Below are 20,602 nucleotides of genomic sequence, written 5' to 3'. Positions count from 1 at the left end.
CACACACACACACACACACACACAGAGTTGATTAATTTTTTACAGGATAGATCCAGGAAGAATTAGATAAGGCAAAAATAAAATATCAATTCCTAATAAATGTTTTGATTAAATTTTTATTACTAGTTTTGAAATTCATAAGGATTGCTGTTGTTTTTACAAGAGGAAAAACAATAAACTCTCAAGTAAAAGAAAAAAATGGCTTTAAGTGAAAGTCAATGATGATGTTAATAAATACTCAGTATATGTCAATTTTTTAATCCCAATTGTCCATAGATCATAAATGCTAACATTCTATCAGTTGAAAACATTACCATTCACTTAACTATAGTTGCTCAGAACAAAGGGCTTTACCCACAAAAACCCTAGACATTGACCATAAGAAGTCTTTTACTCTCAATGTTTCATGTGCATGCGTATATGTAGTACAGATGTGTATTCATGTTCTTTGCATGTATATGTATGCACATGTATGTAGGTGCACATGCACAGGTATGTGCAAGCATGGAAGCCCAAGGTTGATATCAGGAATCATCTTCAATTGCTCTTTTACCTTATTTATTGAGGCAGGGTCTCCCAGTCAAACCCAGAGCTAGCTGATATTAGTCTTGCTAGCAACTTACTCTAGCGATCCCCATCTCTGTCTTCTGAGGCTGGAATTCCAGATGAGTAGGCATGCAGACCTGGCATTTATGTGGATTTCTGAGGATCTTGACCCAGTCTCACATTTGTGTGGCCAGGGCTTAAGCAGGGAGCAATCTCCCTAGCCTACCCATCTGTTGTGGGATAATGCTTTTGTACACTGGTTTAATGAAACGCTGATTGTCCAGTAGCCAGGCAGGAAGTATAGGCAGGGTGAGCAGACTTGGAGAATTCTGGGAAGAGGAAGGGCTGAGTCAGGAGTTGCCAGCCAGACACAGAGGAAGCAAGATGACAAGGTAGAACTGAGAAAAGTTAACAAGCCACATGGCTAAACATAAATAAGAATTACAGGTTAATTTAAGTGTAAGAGCTAGTCAGTAATAAGCCTGAGCTATTGGCCAAGCAGTTATAATTAATATAAGCTTCTGAGGGATTATTTTATAAGCAGGCCATGGAACTGTGGGGGCCTGGCAGGATTGGAGAAATCTTCCAACTACACCCATCAGATGCTTTCTAACTTTAAATTGATAAATCAAAAATGTCAAAATCAGTACTTTAATTTTAGCAACCCATAAAAGAGACATTATCATCACCTACCATTTTATTGGTGAAAGGCTTGTTCAGCATTAGTGAATATAAGTGGTGCTCTGGCTCCAGCTCAAAGCCAACTGTCCTAATGGACAACCCAGATCAGAATCTCTAAGGGAAATGCAGTGCCAGCATGATGGGCTTGTCTGCCATTTCTCACCACTTCCACCCATCCTTGCAGTTCAAGCCACCTCATCCTCATGACCACGACAACAACGTCTCTCTGACTAGTCTTTTGACTTGCACTTGTACCATCCACCAAGAAACTCAAATGGTCTGTGTAACCTGTTAGATCACACTGCTGCTCAGCCTTAGACTGTACAATGGCTCTGTCTCATCCATATTGAAATCCAGTGTTGTCATGATGGACCCAGGGGCCATGATGTGGCTTTTGGCTTCTCTCCCCATGCTTGGCCCATTCCAGTGTCAGTTTATACCTAACTATTCTTTGGACACAGCGAACTCACTGAGACATTTGCACTCTCTGTTTCCTCTGCCTGAATGTATCTTCTTCCAGATGTTCAAGAGTTTACTCATTCAATTTCTTCTAATCTGTGGTCAAATATTATTCAAAAAATGTTCCCAATATATGTCAGTTGTACATCTAACTAGTATCTGGACTATATAAATAACTTGAAAAAAAAACAACACCAAGAAAACAATCAAATTAAAAATAGGCTCTGGAATATAAAAGAAAGTTCTCACGAGAAGATATGGCCAAATAAATACTTAAAAAGGTGTTCAACATCCTTAACCATTAGGCAAATGCAGCTTAAAACTATTTTAAGAGTCCATTTCACCCCAGTCGAAATGGCCTTAGTCAGGAATTAAAATGATAAGAAATTCTGGCAAGTATGTGGCAAAGAGAACACTTTTACATTGTTGGTGGAAGTATAAATAGATGCAGGTACTTTGGAAATAAGTCTGGAGAAATCTCGGAAAACTAGAAATATCAAGCCACTCCTGGGAATATACTCAAAGGACTTTATATAATCTTGCAGAGATACTCCTCTATCCATGGTTATTGCTGATCTATTTACAAAATATAGAAAATGGAATCATCATAGATGTCTATAAACTGATAAATGAATAATGAAAATGTGGTACACATACACACTGGACTACTACCTTGCTGTAAAGGAAAATAAAAACATGATATGTGCAGGTAAATGGATAGAAATGGAAAAAATTATACTGACTGAGGTCATAGAGGCCCTGAAAAATGAACACCATATGTTCCCTCTCATATGTAGTGTAGCTGGAGTTTTCTCCAGTCCCACTCAGACCCAAATAAACACAACAAGACTTATATTACTTATAAACTGTATGGCCGTGGCAGGCTTCTTGCTAGCTAGATCTTACATCTTAAATTAACCCATTTCTATTAATCTATAAGTTGCCACGTGGTTTGTGCCTTACTGGTACTTTACATCTTACTTCTCATGGCAGTGGCAGCTGGTAGTGTCTCGCCATGTCTCCTGACTCAGACTTCCACTTCCCGGAATTCTCCTCTCTGCTTATCCCACCCATACTATACTTCCTGCCTGGCTGCTGGCCAATCAGTGTTTTATTTATCAATCAATCATAGCAACACATTTTCACAACATACAGAAAGACATCCACAGCAATGTAGATTCTAGCTTTGAATCTTTTGTGTGTTTTTACCTGGAGTACAAGTGGAAGCCAAGAAACTAGAGTAGGGCCAGTGGTGGTGGATGCATTAGGGAAAGGGGACAGTAGGAGATAAGTAGAATGAAAGTCTAGAGAGAATACTGGGGACAGGAAGGTCTGACTGGTGGAATGGTGGAGATGGAGAAACAAGGGAACAGGGGAAGGGTTAGCCAACATTTTTATGAAAAAACTGTACGGGAATACATGATCTTACAATATGAGTAACCATTATAACAAGAAAGGATGACAGAACCATGTTATGAGAGAACAGGGGAGATCCTGGAGCTAAAGACATAAGTGGGGGTGGAGTGAGGGGCAGAGAGATAGGGGAAGGAAGTGGGTAGAGGGCAGGTTAACCAAAATCAAGGATGTTTGAAGAAGTTGTATGAAGACTCACTAGCTTGTAAGTTAATAAAAATATAATTAAGAAGGAGTTTGTACCCTGAGTGGATGAACAATGCTGTTCCCAGAAGACATGGGTTATTAAATGAAATTCTCGGTGCTAAGTGTGGGCTACCTATATATGAGTTATTGATCAGGGAGGCCCCAGAAGCATCCTCTCCAAAAAAATTATATTGCTATTGCTCTTGGTTTCCCAGTAGATGGTAAGATCCTGTTGTTATACACATTATACATTTTAGTTATGGGACACAGAGAAATCAGTCTTGAATTGATAAACTCTCTCCTGCTGGCTAGCTTTCATAGTGCTGGAAGGTATTATGCAGGCTGCTTGGTTAGAAAAGACATCAATGGTCTTATACAGTGCTGGCCCCTACATGTTATGTTATTGACCTATGAGGCAAGACACACTCAAATGGGCCAATAATAGTAAGATTAGTTATAGAGGTAACCAATCATTCTCTTGATGAGATTTGAGGCCTGCCCCATAGGAGGGAATTACAGTCTGGCACTGTAAACATGGTTAAAACCCATGGTTAAGGAGGTCATAGATCCTGCGGGGGTGGGGGGGAGATCTACTGTCATTGTTTTTGTGAAATAGTCACATTGTCAAACTTCCTACTAAACATTTGTGCTTATACCTACAGACTGGGACTTCTTTCAACTTTGGCCATAGATATTTCTTTCTGAAGTAGGCAACAGTTAAGGCAGAAATTAATAACTGCTCAAAGGCTGAGAATAAGTGACTGAGATATCTGTATCAACTCACCTCCCACCAAGACCCTAGGAGCATCATGGAAGAGTGGATGGAAAGAGTGTAAAAACTGGATGATGCTGGGAATGTTGTGAAAGGCCATCTTCTGGACATGATATAGTTGTTGTAACATGAACTAACTTTAGCGGTGGTAACCTGCACAAGGCATGCACACAATCAAGCCAGTTAAAAATTCCAGCCTGGATGGGAGATGATCTACCATGGCTGCATCCTTAACTAAGAAGTTACTGGCAGATGATGGATACTGGAGTGGGGGAGGAGTCAATTTTCTTTGGGTAGTAGCCACTGGTAGGTTGTCTGTTCCCTGGTGGGTGACCCCACAGCCATAAAATATGGACAATACTAACTAAATTTAGTGGCTTAAAAATAGTAAAAAATTTAAAAAAAAACTTAAAAGATGACATGGACTTGGGAAAGAGATGTATTGGGGGGAGTTCTGGGAATAACTGGAAGGGATGAGCTGGGATACAATCAAGATACATTGAATACATGTGTGGAATTTCAAAGAGTAAGTCAAAACTATTGTTTAAAACATTTCTGTACATCTTCTGTGCTTCTTCTATGACCTTCCATCTTCCGCACCATTTATCTTCATAGCAAGTGATGCCTCCTGATATGCTAAGCACTTACTTGCTTGATTTTCTCTCTCCCTATTCTAATTTCTAAGCTTTCAAAGGTAAAGGCTCTGTTTTTGTTCACTGCCTTATCATCAGTACCCAGAACAGTACCTGGCACAGAGCTGGTGCCCGAGGAGGATTTGTTAATGAATCAGCTCTTTTGAACCCACTGGCCTTAGTAGTCAGGAATTTATATTCTATTCTGCAGAATTCCTACTCTATTTGGAACAACCACAAGAAAGTAGAAAAGGAGTTCTCACAGCAAGAACATAGCCTGCCCTCTGCCTCCCGCTACACAGTGATTGGAATTAAGCCTGAGATTCTGGTTAAGTGCTGTCCATCAGTGGCTTCCCATTCACACAGTTGTGCTTTCTTTGGCCCAGAGATGAATGGAGACACCTTGGTTTCTCTTTCTCAGAGCTGAGATAAAGGCTCCAGAACAAATACTGAGCCTTCATTTCCTATTTAGGGTCAACTCCACACCACAAACTCAACTTCAATTTTAATAAAATTCTCCCATGTCCTAAGTGAAGACATCACTTCATCTTCTGAGGAAAAAAAAAATGTACTGGTTAGAGGAGACTTGTTACCAAGAAAATAGTTTCTAATCCTGTGGCAGTGGAAGAACAAAAATGAAATGACAAAAAAAAATCCAAATAAGAGAAGCTCCCTATTTTCATAAAAATAACTTCTGTTCTGAAATCGAATCAGTAGTCTCTGCATGGCTAAGCGTGGAGACTTGTCTCTGTACTACGAAACATATGTCGTTGTACTGCTTGGCTGGTTTCCCATCTTGAAATGATGCCTGGATTCTCAGTCTAGTTCTCCTTCCCCATCTTGCAAAGTGCATGCAAAGAGAGAATCCTGGGCTAAGAATCTCAGGTATTGAAAGCAGTACAGCTGCTAACACTTTTTTTTGTTGCATGAATTATGCTAATTTTAATCCAAGGGACCCCCTCCCCCTTCCTCCAAGCTCAAAGGAAACTTAACTTTCAGACAATATTGGTTCACTTGCAGCTTCTTCCTTCATAATGCTGTTAGAGTTGGGCCAAAGTCCTGGGTCATATGTTCCCAAGCACCAAGGACCACAAAGGAGCTCTTTCTTAATGCTGCTGATTTGAAAAACCACAGCGGGTATTCGTAGATGTTGGGAGAGAATAAGAACTCATAGCTTGGGAGCCAGTCTCTCTCCTAGCCCAGGACCACCTTCTCTGGGATTGTACAGAGGGCTGAGGACTTCAGAAAGCATGGCTTACAGGACTCACGGGTTCTTCACTAGACCCCCAAAAGGCAGAATCTCAGTGAGATATATGTAAAATGTCTCTCAAATCTCACTCCACACTAAGCTTAGGTGTTTTGAAAAATTAAAAAAAAAATACTTTCTTCAGTTAAGGAATCATACTACTTGCTAGAGACATCTTACACTGGTGACTCTGAATGGTGTCACCTTACCAGTCACAGAGTAACTCAACCAGATCCTTCTCTGTAGATCCATCTTAGAAGAAAATGCAGATCCCTGGGGGCTGGAACTAGTGGACCTGGAACTGGGGTCTCAAGTGGTCTCAGAGACTGGCAGGAACTCAGTCTCCTAGGAAGCTGAAGTCACTGAGAGAAGGACAGAGTGACTAGGTGTGCGCACAGAAGCTTCAATCAGTTCTGTTGCATGTAGGGTTCTGGTCAACACTAACAGTGCATTGTAGCAAAGTGAGTTTTAGAGTTTTGATATCATTTTAAGAGTTGGTAATTACCAACCTATAATCCTTGTTTATTAAAATATACAATGCACCTAAAGTATAGTTCGTCAGCTGATGCTCTGTGACTTGATGTGTCATTGCTCAGGGAATACAGCTTTGTAAACCATTTTGCTTTTATCACCCTGATTTGTAAAGGATCAAATGATAACTCTATTTTATGAATGCCTATTCTTAGCAGAAGACCAACAATAACAAAGGCTCTAGCAGTCTGTGCACAATCATTCCCCCAGGACCCTTCACATTGCTGCACTCTCTCTTTCGGAACAAGAAGGAATGGACAGCAAATGTTTTTTGGAGGACATTTGTATTCTTTAGTGTCAGCACAGGACATGGTCCAAGCATCCTTAATGCCTCTCTCTGCTCAGCGCCCTTAGTCTTCTTTTCTCTTGTAACACATGTAATTTTGAGAGTCACCTTAGATTCTTTTCTGGAACAAGCTGGATATAGATTAATGTAACAGAAACTAGGTGCAACTATTAGGGTCTATCTAGTCAGCATGGCAGAATAATTTGGTTGCCAGGAAGGACTGGCCATGCTATTCAGCAGCCATGGTCAATAGCAAAGAGGATTTCTATCTGTGAAGGGAAGAACGAAACTCATGGATATGAAAAGGGAAGATCTGATAGAGAACTGAGTCTGGGTTGGAAGCCAGGAGGGTTGTATTCTACTCTAGTAGACAATTATAGTAGATAATTATTGCTACTTTCCATGTATTGTTTCATGCAATCTTCAAAACAACCCGAAGCCCTGAAGAGGTGTTGCTAGATCCACTTTAAGGCCCTGTTATCAAAGACAAAACTGATTAAATAGGTACATGCTCTCACCAAACCATTAACCCTTTCTGCCACACAGAAATGTGTTAAATCCATGTGCACACATATATACATTTGATCTTCATAGTGGACTAAATATACATATATATGTATATATATACATATATATGATGAATAATTATCAAAACCACTCAAAAATGTTATCCTCATGAGCAAAGTGTAATTCTGACTGTGAAAATTTGAAGATGCACTTATTTCTTTCTTGGGAATAATAGCCTGAGCTGACAGAAATAAAAACAAACAAAATCCCCACACAGTGGCTGATCCTTCTATCAGCCTGTGGCTTCTGGAATTAGCTCTGAAATCCTCATCACATGTTCTTTGCATCACTGTGACCTCTGGTCCTGCCTCCATCTTGCCTCGTGGGTATTGTAGAGATGCAAATACTGAGCACCTGGATAGTCCACTGCCTCATACCAATGGGGAAAAACGGAACCCTGTCTGGAAATGCCATGTGCCACTGTTAGATATCCAAAGTCACGCATATAAGCATACGTGCTGGTCAGTCTGAGAGACAGTATAAGCCAGAAGGAGCCTGAACTGAGCTGTGAAAGCAAAAGCCTAATGCTGCAGATGGCACAATGTGTCACTTAGTTCTGGAGTTTGCCCTGGTTCCCATGATTAATGATGGACATAAGTCTACTGATGACACCTTTCAGGCTTTTCTCAAGCTAGACAATAATGCTAATTAAATTTGCTCAAATCCTTGACTTAAGTGTTTACATGAGGCAATCAGTATAAAGTAAAATTGTATTTGCAAAGTGTTATTTATATGGTGTAATAACCAGAAAATCCTGTTGCTGAGGTATTGCCATCTCAAAACAAGGGTAGAACCAGCTGGGAAGCTGAGCAGGAATAATCAACAAGCAAAATTATAGATGACCATTTTTGAATGTTTATATTTCTAAAACTAATTGTTAAAATAAGACCAAATACTGTGATTAGTACTATCACCACGGGACAGTACTGCTTTCCTGCTAAGGAATGAGACTAAAGGATGCTTACTGAACTCACCACATTTACTTCCCCAGTGGCCACCAACGACTTACAATCAGGCTGATTCATTAGTGGGGTGAGCATGCATCTCCAGCTCCTTTGTTTTTCCTTTCTACTGTCAACAGTAATCAACATCATTTTAGTCCTATTAAGCATAAGGAATATATTTTTGGTTAGACAACAGATTCCGTTGATAATAATTTAGAATACATCAAGAGTAGGTCTTCTTACTCCCTCTTCTATCCTTGGGGTACTACCTGAGTGACCCCAGGTACCTTTTTTACTCTAAATATATTGCCATTCTGCCCTTATAGAGAAATTTCCAACAGGCTAAAAATGTGTAGTTATGTAGCCATGAGAAGGACTCTATGGCAAAGCTCATCAATTTCTATTTTAGAATGATTTCAGCAGTGATTGCGTTCTATCCCACGCTTTGCCTTCTAGCTCTGGCTTACAGGTTGGCAGCACAATTGACCAGCTAAGGAGTCATTTGCTCATTTCTCTCTTATTCAGGCCTTGTGTTATTTGGTTACAAGAGACTAACTTCTACAACAAGCTTCAATTTTAGCTCTCCATTCCTCTAAGTTTGCCCCTTATCTCATTTTGATTTGTGGTCCACTAATATTTCTCGCCAAGCAAGAGGCAATCTGGTACTTTTTGGTCCCATTCCAAGAGAAGAGATGGAGACTTCAGTGGTTTGGCATCAAGAGTCTGATCTTCAAACCCTATTATTCCAGATAGTGATAGGCTACTAACTGATCTCTTGAAGGTGATGGAAAGAACCAAGAACCACTTCTGTGGACAAATGTTCTAGTTTCATTCTATTGCTATGATACAACACCCTGACCAACAGGATCTTGTGGAAGAAAGTGTTTACTTCATCTTACACTTCCAGGTCACAGTCCATCACTGGAGGAAGTCAAGCCCAGAATCCAAAGCAAGACCCTCAAGCAGAAACCATGCAGGAATGTTGCTTGCTGCCTTAGTCTCTGGTTCGTTCCCAGGCAGATGTTAGCTAGTATTTATATAGATCCCAGATCATTTGTCCAGGAGAAACCCATAATGGGGTGCCCCCCAAACCCTTATCAATTAACAACCAAGACAGTCTCTCACAGACACTCCCATAGGCTAACCTGATCCGGGCAATTTCTCAAATGAGGCTCCTCAGATAATTCTAGGCTGTGTCAAATTGACAATCAAAGCTAACTAGGATGGCCTGTAAGGCAGAACTTCACAGAGGGAACTACATCAGGCTTAAGACATCAGAAAATTTCTGTCAGAATATGTCAGGATTTGATTAATAAGAAGAAAAGCTCCTTTGTGATGAAAATAAAATAACCTAGTGCCTTCAAATGAATAATATAAAGGCTCAGAAGAAGATTTTCACATCCTGGCAAGAAACTCCTTCCCTCCTCCACAGCATGGCTCTGACAGCACTAATGAAGCAGGAGCAGCATGGGTGGAATGGAAGGGTGAGGAGGTTCCGTTATATGAGGTGCACAGAGCCCTGTGGATTCGTGCATCGGGAGAGTCACTGTTGTTATGCATTCCTAGGACCCTAAGTGCACAGGGCCCCACGGATGCATAGCATCAGGAGAAAGAGTGACTGCTGTTATGCATTCCCAGGACCCCAAGTGCTAGGAATGAGTTAGAATATCATACATCATTGATTACAGCCAGGAGATGTGCAGGCAGATACATTTTCTGAGCTTGGAACATTCTAATGATGGTTCGATTCAGCTTGATCTTTATGGCTATCACATTGTTTTTTTCTGTTAATACTGCCTCAATTTTAGTGAGGGAATAAAGGAGGTGCACCAAATTCCAGCAACAGATGTCACAATGGTAACTATCAAGGCCTAAACTAAACTTTATCATACCAGCTTTACACAGTATAAATGGGAGTTTTAATTTCTGACTCAGGCTGAATTTCTCCTTCACTCTGGAACTTAAATGATCGCACTGCTAGTTTGCTGTCTTGCCTCCCTTCAACAAGTCTTACACTCCAGAGAACGTGATTGGGAAATGGTGCTTGTTCCCACAGGGTCCCTTTAGCTCTGCTCTCTGACATACATGTTCACACGTTATGAGGCAGGCTGTATGATGATGGGCTATGAAGAACATCTCTGCCCTAGTCACCGAGCCTGTGAATCTATTTCCCTCTCTGATAAAAGGACTTTATAGGCAAAATGAAGTGAGAGGTCTTGAGATTGGAAGGTTATACTGTGTTGCCAAGATTGGCCTGCTGGTACCAGAGAAATTCTTATAAGAGTGAAGAGGGTCAGAGTTAGAAAAAGATGTAAAGACAGAAGCAGAAGTTGGGGCGATATACTTGAAGAGGGAGGTAGGATTCACAGGCCAAGGGATGAAGGTGACTTCTAGAAGATGAGGAGGGAGGGGAATGGTTTCTGCACTGAAGCTTGCAGAAGGAACACAGCCCTGCTGACTTTTGTGTTCAGACTTCTCACTTCCATGTGAAAGAAAAAATACATGGTGTTTCAAAGCACTAGATTTGTGGTAACTTATTACAATAGAAAACTTATATGCATGAAATCTCAGTTTGCTTTTTTAAGCATTGATTTATTTGGTGTGCATGTGTATGCATGCGTTCCTGTGTGTGTGTGTGTGTGTGTGTGTGTGTGTATTTGTGTGTCTATGCAACACAGTGGACTTGAGGAGTTGGAAGATGATTTCTGTCTTTCCCGTCACCATGTAGGTCCTGGGCATCAAACACAGGCCATCAGGCATCATGGCAAGTACATCTACCCTCTGTGCCATCTCAGTGGCTCTAGCTTTGCTTAATGGCCCTTGTATCTCTCTTTAATTCATCTGTTGTTCTAAAATAGGGCCAGAGAAGGTTCCACTGAATCTTTCAGGAAATATCTGACACAAAATCAAATGTTTAGACAATGTTCACCTGCTTTTTTGATTAAGGAGTTATCCTGAGAGTTCATGAATAGATTGGGCCTTCTGATTTTCAGGGGGACTACTTCCAGAAAAATTGTATTTGAATAGAGGCAAAATGTAATGATCCATGAAATTTTTGAGTGACTAGCTATGTGGTTGGATACACATTCCTCAACTCCCTCACTGTATTTGGATCTCATAATAGTTTAATTTTTTTCTCTTTAAAACGGAACAAATATATTTTTGCATCACAATGAAGGCCCTCCGGAATAAGACCACTAAGATTTCTCCCGAGCACTTCCAGTTTTATAAGTAAACACAGACACTAGTACGAAGAAATGCTTGTGCATACACGGCTGGGAAATGGAGTATTTGTGGGTCAGGAGGTCTGGTTGCATGAAAGGCCCCAGAGGGACACTGTGCTGGTTCTTGAGACAAGGGGGAAGCAGCATTCATTAAAGCCACGTTACTTCTACAGTTGACTTTTATAATGAGCTTGTTGTAGCCTCGGTCCACAGATATTAAATTAAAAAAAAAATCCAAGAACATGAAAAACCTGGTTTAAAATGGAACTTAAGTCAAAAAAATCTGGGTTCTTACCACAATGTGCTTCACAGGAGTCTTTCTTACAATAGAGCTCGGAGAAACCACATGGGCTTTCCAGTAGATGCTAGCTCATCACAGAGGGCTGAGTCCCTTCTGCGACATGGTCCTGAGAGACGTTAATTGCCAATACAGCAACATTTTCTTGATGATTAACACTATTCATATGTGGCTGCCTTTATAGCTACTTGGCTAAAATATGCTGTCTGTAGAATACCTAAGAAAGTAAAATAATCATATTACAAACTTAGTTTTTCTATCTAGATACTCAACTGTCATTGAAATTTCAATATGAAACCCCTTCCTATTTCTTTTTTCTGAGAAACTTCAATGGGCACCATAACCTTTAGAGTTGATGATCTCATAAAGTCTTCAGAGCACAATTAGATCCCATTAGGCTAGAAAGTTAGAGTATTTTTGAGTGCTACATACTACATTTTCAAATGCTAGCTAAAATACCATTTTCTCCTCTTTCAAATAATAACCCTGGTCAAGAAATGAAAGCAAAGTTCCAAAGAAGTTTCTGGATTGGGTAATCTTGTGATGCCAGGTCCAGATGTATCCAACACTGAGTGACGTAAAGGGGAGGGAGTCATCATGGGAAAAGTTTAAACCAGAGAAGCAATCACAGCTGGGAATTATAAATGAAATCTAGGAGGAATGGAAAAGGCTAGAACCATTCCGGAAATTAGGAGGCTGAGTTGTGGAAATGGTTTTCAAGTGCCGGAACCCTCATGAGGCAGGAAATTACTGCTAGCTCATTTTCCTTTCAGTGGAGAACAGACAGAGAAGATTCCAATGCAGCATTAAAGAGCTGAGTACATTGTCAGCAGGGCTGTTGTGTAACCATGAAGTATACCAGCTCCTGGATGGTCCAGCAGTGGAACACTCAGGACACCTGAGCAGGTGCAAGGACCAAAATGGAAAAGTCCCTCTTCCCAGCTGTCTACAGGAGGTTAATCCTCTGTACACCTCTGTGTGCCCTGTGCCTCCCTTGTTTTCTTACCCCACAGCCTTTTGTCTTCGTTTTCCTCCCTGATCTGACTGCGGGGTCCAGACAAGAGACACAAAAAAATACTCACCCCTCACCTCCCAGGACTTAAAAGCTTAATGAATGATTCTGGTTCTTAAGATGACAAGCCAAACTTTTTGTGGCTGCTGTGAAAGGAGATTATACAAGATTTCTTCAAAGGCCTTATAAGTAGTTGCTGCATGGAGCAAATTGGAAAAGCAGGACAGATTTCTCACGAGGACTGGACCAGATGGCCCATGCAAGTCCTCTCTGGCTGTTGATTCCAGCAAATAAAAATTACTGCTGGGCTTCTGGTTTGGTTTCCAATCTGGGTACCAGAAGATTAACCTGTGAAGATGTTTAAATGTATTTTGATTCTCATTTTCAGGGCCAAAGTTTTTAAAGCAGTCTCGACTAGCACAGAAGGTGTCAGTCTCAAGAGGCCAGATGAGTACTTCTGCCTAGCACTGATGTGTGGCCCCATCTGCTCACCTGCCCATGGGTTGGTGAATCTCTTTCTGAGGCATCAGTACTTTAAATACTATAATAGTATGCACACTATCATCTGGAGTTTACTTTATGTCTGGCTTTAGGACATGCAACAGCATAGAGTTGCTGTGGAGACCCTTTGAGGTCCTTTACTTCTTTCTCATGCTAAAAAATGGGCCAAGACTCAGAAGCTGCAGAATGAAAGCTAACGGAACATCACGGACCCTGTTCTTGGAGTCAGGAGGCTTGAGTTTGGCCTTGATCACTGCCTTGATTTCCTGGGTAACTCTGACTGAGGAAGTGGTGTTTTGTATAAAGCAATGTCACTCCTCAAGCTGGTATCTGAGGCACCCTTAGTAATGCCCCTTGACAAATCAATACCCCTTAAGTCATACTATAATAATAGCTCTCAATATTGAAATTATCAGATGTATATTCACATTCACCATAAATTGGCCTCAACATTCTATTTCTAATTCTGGAGAGTGGAAAATTGTTGACAAAAGTATTTCTTACATAAGAAAAATGATAGCTTCTGATATGAAATAATTTCTTTATCGCATCTAATTAGTATTTGTCTCAATGGCTTTGAAAGTCTCTAAAGTATTTATTTATAAATGTGAGGAGGTGAGAGGAGATATTTCCAAGAATCAATTCTCTCCCTCTACTGTGGGTACTAGGTGAACTCAGTTGTCAGGCTTGGATTAGATCGTCTTGCTGACCCAGCTTTGAAATTCTTCATGGACACCTGTGAACCAATGTTTATGAATTCTATTATTCTCGTGAAGGTATTTTTCTTGCTTTGCAGTAGTTTCAAGACATACTCAATGAAGCCAAGTCTCCTCTGTTTTGATCGAATTTCTTTGCCCGAATCTCGTATTACCCATTTATTAATCTATCAAAGAATGACGGTTAGTTTAATGAAGTGAGTTTGAAAAATCAAAGTGAAACCTGGGAGTTTGATTTTTTTCTTTTGAATCTGATGAGATCCTTTTCTCCTCTCAGAACATTTATCCTAATTACCATGAATTGACAAGTTAGAAGAAATGAAAAACAGAAAAGTTTCTTTAACATGGCGATACTTTGAAGGAGAGTCATCCAGTGAACTGGAGACACAATGCTCCATGTGGAGCAACCACATCCAAGACTATGGCAAGGAAGTGAGATGGTTCTGGAAACTGTGGATCAGTTCCTGCCCATACACTTGTGCTCAGTCCTGGGCAGCAGCACACATATACATAGTCCCCATGCCCACCCCCACACTTTCAGAGCCATGGAACTGGGACAACATTTGCTGACAACATCCTGTGGTCCCCCTTTCCCTCCCACCAGCTTCTCACCATCCCATGGATGCCAGACTCCTGACTGCTGCCTTGCAGAGGTGGAATAAACTCTCTGAGACTGACTCAGCGACTACTTTTTAGGAAGTTTCCTCCACCTCTCCATTCTCACCATTTGGCTTTGAGGCAGAGAGGAAAGCCCACACCCATGGGCGTCAGTGCAAATCATAATGGCATTCACCAAATTTTTTCTAATTAAAAATTTGGCATTTTAAATAACCAGGCTATTCCCTTCTCTGGACTAAAGTCAAATATTTTCATCTGAAATATAACTACAGATTTGGCTCTTCTCTTATATCTTTTCAGCCCACCCTTTCCTCCCACTTTCCCCACATGAACACACACACACACACACACACACACACACACACACACACACACACACTGTGCCTTTTATGTAATCAGCTGATAAGATTGATCTTTTCTTTGAATTGCTTTGATTTAAAATCCACCCACTATTTGTGGGAGGTACAGGGCGATAGATGCAATGTGTGCTTTAAAGATGCAGAAGGTACAGGGCCATGGATGCAATGTGTGCTTTAAAGACGCGACTCTGAGGAGTGGCACAGAAGAGCATCTGGGATAGGGTCTGTGTCTTTTCTGTGCAGTCCTGATTTTGCTAAGATCAAGAGTGTTATGAAATTCAACACACATTCTCTTATTTCAGACCTAAACTCTTAGATCTTGGAAGAACAATTGCCAGGTGTAATTGTTACTTAATTGAACTGAGAGCAGACACTGCTTCACAACTCCTTGGTGGATCCCCCATTACTGATGTCCACCCTTTGTCTTAATGTCTTCCTCTACATTTCCATGATGCAGAAATCTGATCCCTTTTGTGGCTACACAATTCTCTCTCCCTACTTCTCTGAGAAAAATTCTCCAAGGGGAGAAAAGGCCATTTCTAAAAGATAATTTTTTGTATGTTTCCAGTTATATAATATTCTTAAAAGAATGAAATTACTGATATGTCACAGATTGGTGATGACTGAGTACTAGTAACTAGAGAGGAACAGACAGATGTGGCTTTAAAGGAACAGTACAAGGAGGCCTTGTGACAGGGAAAATGCTCCGATTCTTTACTCTGGTGAAACCACATAGACACATCCAAATGAACACATGCATGACTGGTGAAATCTGAGTCAATTCTCTTTACAAATCAGTTTTCAAGTTTTGAAACCATGGTATTCTTATGCTGCCACTGGAAATTTGGTGGGCCATGGAAATCATTTGTACACTTAAAAAAATTCCTGCACACTAAAATTATTTTTAGAAGTTTAATGGTAAAATGCAGCTAGCTAAAAACAGGAAAATTGGAAGTTTTTAAATGGGATTTAAAGATTACTTCTCAGATATGTAATGTTAACATTAAAATATTATAAAGCCTATGTCCAGCTCCACACTCACTAACTGCAAAGCATGCTTTATGTAACGACACAGCACGAGGTCATATTGTCATGGTTCAAATACATTTTTCTTAATAAAACTGAATTTATCAACATTTAAATTATAGAACTAAATAATTTCAGAACAAGAAGAGGGGGTTGATAAATACAAATATGTTTTTATATAGTGACAAAAGGTCCGAACCATGTCAAACATTAACAGCTGTAGCATTCTAAAAAGTTCCCCTAAAACAGAAAAGCCAGTAAAGAAACCTGGTTTTAACTTCTAACTGATTCATTAGCTCTGCAGGGTCGGGGAGGATGAAAAGTTCACGTGTGTGGGTACGTCTGCCGTTTGGAGATCCATCACATTATATGCTTGCAGTTTCCACCCAGCTATTGTGCTGCAGTGGTGAATGCAGACCAAAAACACAGGAAACTAAAACAAAGTAATGGTCATGCATTACCAAAGCAGAGAACAGTCTTAGATACAGATAGCCCCGGAGTAAATACTGGGAAGATTCTTGTTCTTCTGCTAACAGCAACATTTGAACAGCAGTGTGTTCTAGTAGATTATTTTTTCCATAGTAAGCCTTGAAAAAAAATATCCAGTTTGATAGAAGATTCTTACACGGTTTGGTGAGAATCTAATTACATCACAAGATTTAGATTTGTACAAATATATCCATTGTTTCTGAGTCCCCGGTTTCCTGAGCTTTTGACCTATGGTTGATATTCCTAGGTTAAGAATTGAGACTTTAAAGTCACAACCATTATAGAAGTAGAAGGAAGCCCACTTATTCTTCAGGTTATGAGCAGGCCCTAACCTGCCAAGGAACACCAGCGCCTTACCGCAAGGCTGAACCTGAAAGGGCGGGACTGTGAAGTGTGTGGGAGATCTGGGCAGTTACATGCCCCAAGATAAAATCACTCGATATAGGGTGAAAGCAGAGTCAGCAGCCTCAGAACAGACAGGAATAGCACCCTAGTGTGTAGCCCTACGAGAGTGTGTCACAGCAGAAAACTCCAACATCTACCTGCTGGTTTCCTTTTCCCAACTTGAAGCTAGTTCCAAAGTCTTGTTTGGCTTCTGCATTTAAATACCCAGTTCTCGTGTAGAATAAGTGTGCAATAAGTTATTATTGGCTAGAAGAATGCTTCACTACACAATATTTCTGAGGAAAACTATGAACAAGCTTCTTGGATTGTTTTCAAAGCTCTAACGTGGAAACCATCTTCAAGAATAAGGATATCGTTCTGATCACAATTAATCACTAGCTTACGGTCCCGGTTTCACAGGTGATTCTCCAGACAAACTAGTCACCTTCCCTTTTGCACAAAGTCATTTACTATTCATTCTTAACAACCACTCCATGTACTTGCATTGTATTCTAGATGAAACAATGTAACAAAAACATAATTCAGGCAATAAAAATATTCCTACTATTTTGGGGAAACAGTAATTGCCCTACTCCTCCATAACCTAAGAAAGCTTGGCATGCATATGACATTATCTCATAATCTTTCTCATAAATGTCACTCGGAGTAGAATTTGAAGGAGGGAAGTCGGATTCACACACACATAAACCACCTGTCATAGACGGAGTGGTTCTGAATGAGAAGAGGACTGGAAAAGGGGCATTTTGTTTAGTTACCACAAACTCAAGAGTGCTGAAGAACCCAGATGATTGTCAGTGAAGAGCTGTGCTTAGCTGCAAGCGATGAAAGGCACTGTGTGCGTGCTGCCAGTACTGGGAATGAGACAGTTACAGTACAATCTGAGTTCAACTCTGTTGACGGCAAAACCTTAATGGAGCTCCTGACTCCAAACCCAGGAAGACAAAACTCTTCCATGACAAACACCTGCAACACAACGCACAGCTTCCTGTGGCCACACAGTAGGGACATGGCTTTTTAATTTTTGCCTTACAGGAAGACCATTTATTGTTCTGCCAAACACCGCAGATCACAACTGGAGACCCCTCAGCCTGGAGTGCTTTGTTCTTGGACTCTGTCCTGGTGGCATCAGTTTCAACGCAGGCTCAGCAGCACCCACTGTGCGTAGGACCAAGGCTGCCTGTGTGCCACTGCACTGAAAATGCCAGAGCCCCAGAGACTGCAGTCTCATTTGGAGACGTCATTGTGGGGTTCCCTGAGCATTCCGAACGCAAGAGAAAGCGGAGGACTCATGATACCCACACTTCAGAGGAATGGGCCACAGTCAGGTGTTTTATGGCTTGTCCTCACCCTGCAGTTGTGGCCCAGAGCTTCAGCTACGGGTAGCTTCCTCCTATCCCCACTCAAAGCTTATCCTTCTCAGTGACTTGAAAACATCAGGACAAGGTTTGCTCTTGCCATGGAAGGGTTCCCTTAACTCTGCAGATAAACTTTCACCAAGGGCAACTTTTATAGAGAAGTTTAAATGCTTACTTCACCCAGAAAACAGTCTTACATACGCAGTATTTTAATTGTACGGAGTTCGCCTTATCCTAAAATCTGGCTTCTAGCAAATGAGAGAGAGATAAAAGTAAACAATGATCAGTTTCATCTGCAAATGAGGGTAGCCAAGGACTTGGGGGATGTGACATAGCTTCTCTCCTTTGTCTCCTCAGTTAGAAACTGGAAGCGCAGCAGTGCTCCAGAACTGATGTCCAGAGGGCTGGCGCAAAACAAACACAGTGAGGTGGCAGAAATCACATCAGGACATGGTGAATTGTTTTTACTACAGGGAGATTTCCATCTGTGAAAACAATGAGTTCCTGGTGATACAGGAAATAGAAACGCAAGACATCTAGGAGCCTTGAAAAACCGACCCTCTGTATCTCACAACATTCCTGTTTCATTCATCTCAGGCCGCAATTTAGATATAAATACAGCAGTGCTCACTGGAATTTACGATTATAGGTGTTTCTTCCTACCGCAGACCTTCCTTAAAACCTGTGCTTAGCATGTTACTGTGGTCTCTCAAAGGTGAGGGCGCCATGTGGGATGGAAAACTGTTCTGATAGGATGAGCCCAGAATCTCCTGTCTGTGCATCAGGCAGGACACACACTTCTGCTTCTCACAAACTCTCCTGACAGAGGAGTTTCCAGTTCCTGTGTCTTTTCTCTACGGTCTGGAATTCATTTAGGTCTTAAATGTTCATAACACTTAGAATATGCAAAATGGGCCACATCTTAAATATCGCACGCATGCTTGCACACCACCTTGGGCTTTTTCACCTCTCCCCCCAAAAGTCTAATTTAAAAGCAAACACCTGAGAATTCTAAATTAAGCAAAACAGCACTGAGTTAAGTCACTTCAAAACGGAAGAACTGCCTGACTCCACTTGCAAAGAACATGAAAACCCCGGGCAGAGAGACCTCTCATCCATACCTATATTTCATGCCAGTCTGCTTCGCGGTGGACTCTTTGAGAGAAATGTGATGCTGAGGGGTGAAGGTCCCCAGGCTGCGAGCGATGATAGCGACAGTGCGGAATTTGGCCCGGGCTGCGTTCACCACATTGGGGGCGGTGGAGCTCTGCTTGCTCAGAAGTCGGTCCTCACCATTTCGACTCTTCAAATTGTGCTCTGTGCAGGCTATGGAGACTTGCATTGCTTCCCAGGACAGCGCAAGGTCCTCTCAGAACCCCACAGCACAGGCGGTCGGCAGAGGGTGAGCAGTTGGGGGATTTCTGCTGTCTTTTAACCCCTCTTGCCCCCGCTTCCTGGATGCCTTCAGAGGAGTCCCGGCAGCTGACTTCAGAGCCCACAGAGTGGCAGAAGAAGCTGAGGTGCAGGACAGCGTCCCTGGGACCCAAAGAAGTAAACAGCCAAGCTGGAAGTTGTCTCAGCAGCTGGAGCGCGGATCAGCCTTCCCAATCTTCCCAGGCTGTGATCTCGGCTGATTAAACAGCCAGATCCATGTGGTCAGGAGGCTGGTGCAGAAGCCTAGAGCTGAGCGTTCATGGTGACTGCACACAGCCCTGCCTGGAGCCAGTCCGAGGTGCCTGAATGCGGAGGGCTGGCTTCTGGGCGCTGGCTCAAAGCAACGCAGGCATACCGCAAGATGCGCCGCCAGCACCCTCTGGATTACAGGCAGGAGGCTCAACTGGAGAGGAGCATCCCAAGAAGCAGCTAACAGCAAGCGGGGCCCCGCGGACCCGTGGTCTCTATCCACTCTGCCAGTCAGCTGCCTCACTCTCCGGTTTTGGAGGATGCGGAGGTGGAGGCGTCCTAAGACCCCTCCCCACTCATCCTCAGGCGAAAGCTGGGGCTTCTGAGCCGGCACTTACTCGGGTTGGCGACTGCATGGAGGAGCTGGAAGGTCCCTTTAAGGAGCGCCTTGCCTTTGTGTGCAATGGGAAGGAAAGATCACTGTGACCACTCCTTACTGGAGCAGGACTGGGAGGGCTGCTCCGTCAGGGGGCTCTGCCTAGGTGCCACCAAATCTAGCTGCAGCACAAGAGTTGGAACTGGAGAAGGCTGAGTGGGGTGCTCCTCACAGTAACATGCCAGTGATTAACACGTGAATACTGTCTGGCTCGCTGGAACACAGCTTGGAATTCTGCTATTAGCCTCATAAGGGCTCATTTCTCCTCTGCACATTA

The 20,602-nt window shown here is 41.9% G+C and overlaps 1 protein-coding gene across 1 annotated transcript in view; it reads right to left on the bottom strand.

Moving 5' to 3' along the window:
* The window catches only part of Kcnab1 (potassium voltage-gated channel subfamily A regulatory beta subunit 1), a 242,741-nt gene extending 222,994 nt beyond the window's left edge, over positions 1-19,747 (bottom strand). The window contains exon 1 of the mRNA XM_059265427.1: positions 19,388-19,747. Coding sequence (XP_059121410.1) covers positions 19,388-19,608 — 221 coding nt within the window. The 5' untranslated portion in view covers positions 19,609-19,747. The remainder of the gene's footprint in view (positions 1-19,387) is intronic.
* Positions 19,748-20,602: the final 855 nt, after the last annotated feature.

Source organism: Peromyscus eremicus, chromosome 6, assembly GCF_949786415.1.
Source record: "Peromyscus eremicus chromosome 6, PerEre_H2_v1, whole genome shotgun sequence".
NCBI classification, from domain to species: domain Eukaryota; kingdom Metazoa; phylum Chordata; class Mammalia; order Rodentia; family Cricetidae; genus Peromyscus; species Peromyscus eremicus.
The sequence above is the reverse complement of the archived record's forward strand: the minus strand, read 5'-3'. Positions and strand labels throughout refer to the sequence as shown.